The following is a 10,418-nucleotide window of genomic DNA, read 5'->3' as shown; positions in this document are numbered from 1 at the left end:
TGAATATATCGAACGTATAAATAATTGGATTGTTCAATACACAACAACATGAAAAAAATTCCCTATACCTTTCCCTACCTGCCTTGTATATTTGTATCTTTCTCGTAAATATTGAATATATGTTCAATTTTCATTCGCTTCTACTCAGTTTATATGAGAAGGGAAGTCAAACAAGGCTTTTTTTAATTTTTCACAATTGCCCGTTGTTATTCACGATTTTTTTCTGTGTCTTTGCAGGAAATTTTCAACACAACAACAGCAGCAGCCGTAGCAACATCAGATATTTTGCATTTTTCCGAAACGCAACAAAGTGCACAAAATAATCACAATAACATACAAAACAATAGACAGGCAAAGTGGATAACAAAATTAGGCCATGCGCCGACGGAAACCTATAGCCGGGTTTACACTGAATGGATTATTTTGTTGGTGCATCGCATTACTCATAAGCTTTTGTTACATTTCGTCACAATGTTTGGCGGCACATTTAGAGGAGCGCATGGAAATTGTGCGACGCATACTGAAAGAAGTGCCTTTGATCGATGGGTAAGTGAATATTTTTTTTTCGTGAATTTCAAATTTTTGACATGATTTTTTTTCGCAGTCACAACGATCTTCCATGGAACATCCGAAAATTCTTGAAAAATCAATTACGCGAATTCCGTTTCGGCGAAGACTTGCGCGATATTTCTCCATGGTCCACGAGTTTGTGGAGTCACACAGATCTGCATCGATTGAAAGAGGGCATGGTTGCGGCACAAGTAAGTTGAATCTGTCTGCCAAAGCATAATTTAATTCGTCGAAGAGACAAAAACGAGTCCTTGAACGAATTTATTCCACTTTTTTGCTTTTTTCGTGAGAGGAAGGAGATAAAAGCGTCTGGTGTGCCACTCTAGACAAACATTAACATAAGAAGAAAAGTTTTTCGTCTCTCTGGATGCAAAAAAAATAGAAAAAAACGAAGAGATGGGATTGAATAATTTTAATGTCCGACATTTCTGACACAACTGCCATGAATTAGATGCTAAGTGCACACACAAAAAATGTCGATGCCAAACTTTTCCCTTGATTGTTTTAAAGTTTTTCAGTGTGCCTCGATTCACACCTTGTAGACATTTCGTAATTTTCTCCCCATTTTGCCCTGCAAAGATAAACTTGGACAAACAAAAAGTTTATTTTTTGTCGTTTTCTCTGTGAAAATGATAACAACACTTACTTTAAACAGACTTACACTTAACTCAAAACAAACATCAGGAAACAAGCATTGTTGCACTTTCACAGGACATTTATCTCGCAAACAACACAAAATTGTCCCAAAAAGTCTCAAAAAGTACATGAGCAAAGTTTTACAGTCATTAATTTTTCGTTTTTGTCTTTTTCTCGCATTTCTTCGAGAATGGTCGTTTAAGTGCCCATTTAAAAGCGAAGAAAAAAATGTTTTGTTGTTAAATTATTTTGTAACAATTTTTTTTTGTGTGTGTCTGTTTTAACACGAAAAAAAAACAAACAATGACACGCCTTTTAAAAACTTTTTTTTCTCGTTTTAGTTCTGGTCAGCATACGCACCCTGCTCTTCGCAACATTTGGATGCAGTCCAACTAACTTTAGAACAAATAGATTTAATACGTCGTTTAGTCAATCTCTATCCACAGCACATGGCGTTAGTGACAACAGCAGATGGTAAGACAACTCTTTTCGCTCTCTCGTGCACGACGTGTTTGGGTTCATTTTTATCCATAAATCTCACGCAGGCATCGAGGACAGTCATCGCAAGGGGAAAATCGCCAGTTTAATTGGTGTCGAGGGAGGTCATTCAATTGGCACGAGTTTAGCGGTGCTACGGATGTTCTACCAGCTGGGAGCACGATATCTCACGTTGACGCACACCTGCAACACGCCATGGGCCGATTGCTGCAAAGTTGATGAGCCGGGTCAGGTGCCTCACATTGGCGGGTTGTCGCATTTTGGCACAGTAAGTTATTTATTTAAAAAAAATCTGAAATTAAAAAAAAATTAAATTAAACTAAACTTTGAATTTATTTTAAATTTATACTTTAATTAATTGTTAAAATAATTTAAAAATAAAATTTTGTAATTTTTAACTTTTTTGATTTAATTTTACTAATTTTAAAAATAAATTTTAAATTAAATTAAATTAAATTAAATAAAATTAAATTTAAAAAAAATATTTTAATAAATTATTTAATTATTAATATTTATTTGATTTTTTTTAAATTTTTTAATTATAAATCAATAAAAAATTATATTTTTATTTTATTTTAAAAAAAAATAATTGATAAAAAAATTAATTTAAATTAAGTCTTAAATTATTTTTTTAATAAAATTTATTAATGTTTGTTTATTTTTTTTATTTAATTTTATTTTATTTAATAAAAATTTAATTTATTGAAAATAATTTTTAATCAATAAAAAATTATTTTTTTTATTTTAAAAATATTTTAATTTTATTTTATTTGAAATTAACTTTGAAATTAAATTTTAATTAACTTTTAAAATATATCTCAAATAAAATTTTAAAATTAAATTTAAAAAAAAATATTTTTAATTTATAAAAAAATTATTAAATTATTTTTTTTTAATTTATTAATATTTATTTTATTATTTTTTTATTTAATTTATTTTATTTAATAAAAATTAATTTATGGAAAATAACTTTAAATAAAAAAAAATAATTTTTAATATTTTTTCAGTTAGTTGTTAAGGAAATGAATCGTCTGGGGATGATTGTGGATTTATCTCACGTGTCTGTACCAACAATGTTAGATGCTTTGGCAACATCGAAGGCTCCCATTATATTTTCCCATTCGTCAGCGCACGCCATCTGTAATAGCTCACGAAATGTGCCTGATCATGTGTTGAAAAGAATCGTAAGTAAAAAATTTTTACTTTTGATTAAATTGGTTAAATCCATTTTTAGCCTGAAATTTTCTTCGTGTCTCCGGGCAAACAATAGAATCCACTCTGATTTATCTTTTTCAATTACTTCTAACATGAGAAAAAAGCTTTGCTGAACTACTTCTGTGGTTCAACTAAATTTTTTTCTTCCATTACTTACATTTAGACGGCAACAATGCTTTTTCTCATACAGAAATTTTTTCTCCTTTTCATGTGTTTTTTTTCAGGCTGTAAATGGCGGGTTAGTTATGGTCGCATTTTATCCACATTTTCTAAGTTGTGCCGAAAAAGCCACAATAAAAGATGTTGTTGGTAAGTTCTTATTTTTTTATCTTTTTTATTAAAAAAAAATTAAAAATAGTAAAAAATCTTTCAAAGAATTAAATTAAATAAAAAAAAAAATTAAAAATGTTCAAAAATACAAAAAAAAATTAAATGAACATTTTTGTGCCTCAAAAAATAAAACTAAATGTTTAAAAAAAATACAAGATTTTTCGGTTAGATATTAAAATATGTATGAACATTGACATCCCAGCTGGAGTTAACTTTTGTTCCAACATCACATATCGAAAAATGTTTCACTAAATTCATTGGAGAGAGACAGAGAGAGTAAGAGAGTTCACCATCTATTATTTTTTACTGCCGGACATTTGTTCGACGTCGCCCGTTAAAATAATAAAAATAAACTGATCCACATTTTGTTTCACATTTTTTTTGCTCTTGTCGGTTGTAAAACACCAAAAAATTATTTGAAGTGAAAATTGCTAGGTCAATGGTTGGCAGTTTCGAGCAACCTCTAAACCCGGATGGATGGATAGCCAACGAGCAACAATGAGCGTAACTCACACATTGAACAAAACAAAAAAAAACACAAAAAAAAAATAATGAAGCTAGTTTACGACTTTATCGCCGCACACATACGAATGAAAGGGATGGTCATCAAGATAGAAACTTTTTTATGTGTCAGAGATTTTGCATTGAGCGTCATAAATCCGGAATTTATGTGCGTCAATGTTGTTGGTGTGCCGGCGAATAGAGAACTTTTTAATTCTATTTTCCGTGTCAGGTCGTAAAAAAATATTTTTTTTAGCAAACCACAAATAGTTCCCCTTTAATGCCTTGCAGACCTTTACACGAAGAAAAAAAACTATCATCGAAATTTTTTCTTGTTTTTTTTTTCGTTTTTAATCCAAACAAGCAACCTTCTGTCTTCATCGCATGCGGTCAATGTTGGTTTAGGACAACGCACTAAATAAAAATCTTAATTTTCCTCATTTTTTTTGCTCACTTGCTGCCATCCGTTCATTTATTAGAGACACAAACACACGCGCACGCAACACCCATAATTCATGTTTTTATTACCAAATAATAGGTTTAATCAAAAACCATATCATATCCAGCAGCAGTCATAAATTTATTCAAAAAAAAAAAATATTTAATACTATTATGGTCTGTGTGTGTGTTTGCATCAAATTCCATGCCCATAAAGAGCAATTTTTATTTGTATTTCTATTTTTTTTCCAACGGATGAAACTAAATGCCTCTGGGCGAACAAAAATTTAATCTCGTAGAAAAAAAAGTACCGGGCGCCTCCATTATTCGATCAATTCACAGGAATTTATGGCACTTAATGGCAAATTTATTCAATTTAATTTAAATTAATTTTACGCTCAAAATCGTTGATTGCCTCATTTTTTGTATTCGTTCAAATGTGATGTCCATTTTTTTATCGAGAGACCCTTAATAACTTAAATTACGGACATGTAGTGAGTTAGTCATATATTAAAACATTTACAAGCATGGAAAAAAAGGCAAATCATTTAATAAAAAAGGACAAAAATGTACGATTGAACTAATCCCGGAGTTTGTGTATTTTTTATTGTGATGTCGTGAAATATGTACTAACACAACGAAATAATAATGGCAATAATCTTTTTTATTAAAAACACGAGAAAAAAAGAAAAAATAAAAATAAATAAAGGAGAAAGAGGAGAAAAAAGGCACAAAAATTGGGTTTCTAAGGATTCCAAGTGCAAAATAAAAATAAAATCTTGTCCTTAAAGACCCATCAAACGTTGGACGACAGTTTTCTTTTTATTTGTTTGCTCTTTTTTTCGGCTTCGCTCAACAAATACAAAGAAGTGTGTATTGATCTCGCACCACACATGAATTTTGCATGTCAACCAAGAAAAGGCCATACGCTCAAGTGGATGGCTTTTCACGAGGAAATTCATGCAGAGAAGGAAATTTTTGCGGAAATGTCGTGGATGTGACTCGAATTTTATGAAATTTTATTATTTTTGAATTAATTTTCTATTTTTGTGCTTTAATGAATAAAAAAGGCGAATAATAATTTTTGTAAGTTTTTTAAAATTTAATAAAAAAGCTTTTAAAAGCTCAAAGATTTAAAATTTTTGCTATTCGCGAAAGGTAAATTTTGATGTAAAACATCCTTGTTTTTAATAAATTACCAGGATAAAAAAAAAAATTTTATTTTAAAAAAAAAAATATTTAAGCAGAGGCTATCACAAAATTTATATTTTTTGTAAAATTACCGAAAAATTCTGAAAAAAAATCATTTTATATTAATATTTGATGGTTGAGAACATTTTAAATAAAAAATGATTTATCTGTTAAATTTAAAATATTTAATTTAATTAATTTTCTCACAAAATTAAATTTAATTTAAAAAAAATTTAAAATAATTTTAAAAAATATTAAAAATAAATTTACAAAAATAAAAAGTTTTTAAAATAAATTTATTAATTTTTATTAAATTTATAAATTTATGAATATTTAAAAAAAATATTTTAGGAATATTATATTTAAAAAAATAATTAATGAAATATTTAAAATTTATTTTTAAAAATATTAAAACAAAAAAAAATATAAATTTCAGAAAAAAAAATTTTTTAAGTTAAAAAATATTTTACAAATTAAAAAATTAATTCTTTTATTAATTTAATTTTTAAATTTTTATTTTATTTTATTTTTTTTTTTTGCTCTTCAGCAACCTCCGATAAATTTTCTTCTACCTGCAAAAACGATATCAATCTTTGTTTGTTTCTTTTATATCTTTCAAGTACACATTTATCTTCCCTTTGACATATTGTTAAGTTGTTCTAAAGCTTTCTCTCCGTATTTTCTTTGTATCTTTGCCCGACAAAGACGACAAAGTCGCACACAAAAATATGTAGAATAGACGAATGGATGGATGAAAAATCCTCTTGTTCACTTTTTTCCGTCTTTTTCGTGATGCATGAAAATTTATGTGTGTCGAAGGGATTTTCCGCCATGGAACGTTGAACGTTGTCTACCTCAATGACAACAATGATGATGATGAAAAAAAATGCCGATGAAAAGAATAGATAAATGCAAATCTCAAAAATCCTTCCAAATGATTACTTTTCGAGACTTTCAAATGACTTTTACAAACATTTTACTTTTTGTGGATGCCAAAGAGCATCAAATATTTGAATAGTTGTGCGGAAAATATTTGTGGTTTTTGACATTATTTTGCATTCAATGCATCTTGTTGTTGTTGTTGTTGTCATAAACTGAAATTTTCTGAACGATCCAGATTTGTGTCATATTTGCGGTTTCTCTTGAATTTTATTAATATTCCTTCTTTAAGAGCCTGCTTTATATAAAATTTTAGTATGTGAAATAAAATTCATTTTCTACTAAGAAGGAACAAAACTTACGCAAGCATAAAATTTGATTACATCATTTTATTTCGCATTTTGGCGTTCATTTAGTCGAAAAATTGCCCGAATTATTGATTAGCACTCAATCGCACTTCAACTCCTCTTCTCTCTCTTTCTCTTTTTCCCGTAAAGAAAGTCACGCATGTTGTTTTCTCATTAATAATTCACAAAATTTATCTTTATCTCGATTCTGAACTCAAGGCATGCTTTTCTCGCAAAACAGAGACGAGGGGTTTTCATTGACGAATTGCTTTGGGATCGATTCCATTCGATAAAAAAAAAGTACTAAAAGGAAACAACCAATAAAATAAAAAAGGGAAGAGGATTTGAGTGAAATTTTAATGTTATTACTTGTTAAATGAGGTTAACTCGAATCTGTTTTCATTTTGTATTTTTTTTTTCTTAAAATTTCAATTGAAATTGTGTCACGAGGAATCTCTCGTGTCATAAAAGCAAACGATCGACCCATACAGCCCATCAAGTGATTGTTTTTTGAGCCATTCAACCTTTTTGCCGAGCTTCAATAACAGAATTGCGAAGAAGAAAAAAATCCTCTTTTTTCATTTTCCATCGTAAAGGGGATCAAAATCGAACAACAATGGCAATCCGCTTAAAGATTTTATTTTACATTTCACCTGAAATTTGTCTCCGCATGCACTTGTTCTGTTCGTAAAAAATTGCTTTATCGGAAAATGTCACACGATCATTGAGTGACAAGTTTCGTCATAAAATCCTGATCCTATTTGAAAATTTGTTCCAACAAACGTGTAGAAGCTCAATGATTTTATCCAATTTGAGCTGAAAATAGCAAAAAACAAGAAATTTAGATTTAAAAAAAAATGTAAAGAAGCAATCGTCTACAAAACGACATACTATACCGTATTTCGATGTTGAAACATTTTTGTACTCCTCACTTTACAATTTAAGTACTCCTCATTTCACAATTTCGTACTCCTCATTTCAATTTTTCAAATTCCTCATAATCTGAAGACTTTTCCTATTCAAATGCAGATATTTCACAATTTTGTACTCCTCACTTCACATTTTCGTACTCCTCATGACCTTTTCACAATTTCATACACCTCAGAACCGAAAGGAGTACCCTCAGATCTTCAGGGTCCACAAAAAAACTAAGAATTTTGGAACACAACGTTACTGACACTCGACAAGTCGAGTTTAAAACCGCATTTTTTCTTCGAAATTGAAATGAGGAGTACGAAATTGTAAAGTGAGGAGACGATTGCTTCTTTACATTTTTTTAAATCTAAATTTGTTGTTTTTTCTTCGAAATGCAGTAAAAAAAATCAAGATTCTGCTGTTTAAATTAAAGTGCAGTTGAAAGCTGGTGAGAAAACGGATTTCTTGTATTCGACAAAAAAAAAATAAATGTAAAAATAAAAAAGTCGAATTCTTGAAAGATTTATTACTATTTCATATTTTTTTACCTTAATTTTTTTTATATGCTTTTTTATTGAAATTCCAATGGTGTCTGTCTGTAATTCTGTCATCGTGTCACGCTTTTAGTTCTCTACTGCCCTCAAGATGGCGCTGTTACTTTACAGTGCATTTAAGTAGCGTGCCCGTTGGTAATTCTGAGAGACCCAGAATGTGCATTGGGACAAGGTTTTAGAATGTGCATTGGGGCAAGGTTTTAGAATGTGCATTGGGGCAAGGTTTAAGAATGTGCATTGGGGCGAGGTTTTAGAATGTGCATTGGGGCGAGGTTTTAAAATGTGCATTGGGGCAAGGTTTTAGAATGTGCATTGGGACAAGGTTTTAGAATGTGCATTGGGGCCATAAGGTATTTAGAAGTAGCGGAAATTGGGGCGAGCTCTGTGTATTCAAGATTGCTTGCATTGGGACAATTTTTTTTAGAATGTGCAACTACATAAAAAGTTTTTATTCCTACTTTATATTGAAGTTTTAAAGCTTCATCGAATTTCGAGAAACAAAAATTTACTTTGAGAATGTTCTCAAAACTTCAAAATTGTTCTCGAAACTTCATTGTTCCAGAAACGACAGGTGATCTCGAAAAAAATGTTCTCGAAACTTCATAGAATGTTTCAAAACTTCAAAAACTGCGAGAAACTGTTTGTAGAAACCTTTTGTTCGAGAAACTTCATAGAATGTTCGAGAAACTTCATAGAACTTCGAGAAACTTCATAGAATATTCGAGAAACTTCATAGAAGCTTCAAGAAACTTTTTCAAGAAACTTAGAATTTTCGAGAAACTTCATGAATGTTCGACAAGTCATAGAAGCTTCGAAAACGCATAGCATTTTTCTTCGAAATGCAGTAAAAAAATCAAGATTCTGCTGTTTAAATTAAAGTGCAGTTGAAACATGGTGAGAAAACGGATTTCTTGTATTTTTCATGTTAACGTCTGTTTCTTGCACAAAAAAAAATAAATGTAAAAATAAAAAGAAAATTACGCGAATTCCAGCAACAACACACAATTCTTGAAAGATTTATTACTATTTCATATTTTTTTTACCTTAATTTTTTTTTATTCTTGCGTTCCGTCGTTCGCTGGTTCCGCACTTAGTCATCCTTTACCTACCTTTTTTTATGTATATATTTTATTTTTGATATATGGGTTGTTTATCGATATTTATGTTCGGTGTGCCCTTTAACATAACGCAAAGAATAAAAAAATAGCAAAGAAATCATGCGAAACCCTGCATTCATCATAATAATAATCACATCAAAAAAAATTGTTCTCTCTTTTATTACATCACCAACAACTTCGCAGTTCATATCAATCACATTCGTGATGTTGCCGGAATAGACCATGTGGGTATCGGAGCGGGGTATGACGGAGTAAATAGGTAAGTACGTGTGCACGCCTGGTTAATTTTTACGACAATAACAATAAAAATTTGTTTGATTTTTATCGTCGTCGTCCGGGAACGTCATAAAAATTTTCACTCTTTATTTTTATTTTCAAAAAAAACGGGTGAAAATTGACAGGCGATAAAAAATATTTTTTTTTACAATCGAATTTTTTGTCTTTTTTTGTGACAGAGTGCCACAAGGGCTGGAAGACGTCTCAAAATATCCATATCTATTTGCCGAGCTACTCGAATCCGATCGATGGAGTGAAGAAGATATTGCCAAATTAGCGGGTAAAAATTTAATCAGGGTATTTAAACAAGTAGAACAGGTAAGAATTTTTGATTTTTAGACAAAAAATATTTTAAAAAATTAAAAAAAATTAAAATTTCAGGTCAGAGACAAATTCGAGGCACAAGGAATGCTTCCACTCGACGAATCAATACCGCCGGAAGACATTCTCGGACGATCTTACTGTCGATATTCTGGACCAAAAACATAGTATTCACAAGCATTTCCATCATAATCATAGAAAAAATATCAATTATACGAAAAAAATGCAAAAAAAAACTGAAATCGACTGAAATATCAAGCAATCTTCCCACACAACAACAACAACAAAAATTGATGAAAATGACAAACTTTGTGCTCCGAGATGCGTGAAAAGGTGTCAATATGACAAAATTTTTGTGCTGCCATAATTTTTTTTTGTGAACAGATTCAATATTGACATCACAATGGGCGTGCGTTTAATTGAAAAAAAAAATAAATAAATCTCGAAATACGATTTAAAAAACTGGTTGAAAAAAATATTCAACCAGTATAAAAAAAATTATTCAAACAATAAAAGTAAGTTTAAAACCGATAATAATAAAAATATTCAATAATTCCGTATTTTTTGTATATCAAATATTTGTACAAAAATAATGTAAAATCGTAAAAAAAATATGTGTTTGTGTCATT

The 10,418-nt window shown here is 29.9% G+C and overlaps 1 protein-coding gene across 1 annotated transcript; it reads left to right on the top strand.

The window, feature by feature from the left end:
- Positions 1 to 376: 376 nt before the first annotated feature.
- On the top strand, positions 377 to 9,957 carry LOC134827013 (dipeptidase 1). Its single transcript, XM_063839537.1, has 9 exons — positions 377 to 546; positions 605 to 761; positions 1,548 to 1,680; positions 1,752 to 1,972; positions 2,712 to 2,888; positions 3,144 to 3,228; positions 9,376 to 9,451; positions 9,648 to 9,786; positions 9,850 to 9,957. Exons 1-9 carry the CDS (start codon positions 377 to 379, stop codon positions 9,955 to 9,957), a joined length of 1,266 nt encoding a protein of 421 aa, XP_063695607.1.
- The last annotated feature ends 461 nt before the right edge of the window (positions 9,958 to 10,418 follow it).

The sequence above is a fragment of the Culicoides brevitarsis genome, chromosome 1, assembly GCF_036172545.1.
Source record: "Culicoides brevitarsis isolate CSIRO-B50_1 chromosome 1, AGI_CSIRO_Cbre_v1, whole genome shotgun sequence".
In the NCBI taxonomy this organism is placed as follows: Eukaryota; Metazoa; Arthropoda; class Insecta; order Diptera; family Ceratopogonidae; genus Culicoides; species Culicoides brevitarsis.
Note: the sequence above shows the minus strand (reverse complement) of the source record. Positions and strands in the feature narration are given on the sequence as shown.

Coding starts and splice junctions, on each gene's coding strand:
- LOC134827013 (XM_063839537.1), top strand. CDS start 377: ATGCGCCGACGGAAACCTATAGCCGGGTTTACACTGAATGGATTATTT. Junction 1,681..1,751: donor GTTAGTGACAACAGCAGATG/GTAAGACAACTC, acceptor AATCTCACGCAG/GCATCGAGGACAGTCATCGC. Junction 9,787..9,849: donor TATTTAAACAAGTAGAACAG/GTAAGAATTTTT, acceptor TTAAAATTTCAG/GTCAGAGACAAATTCGAGGC.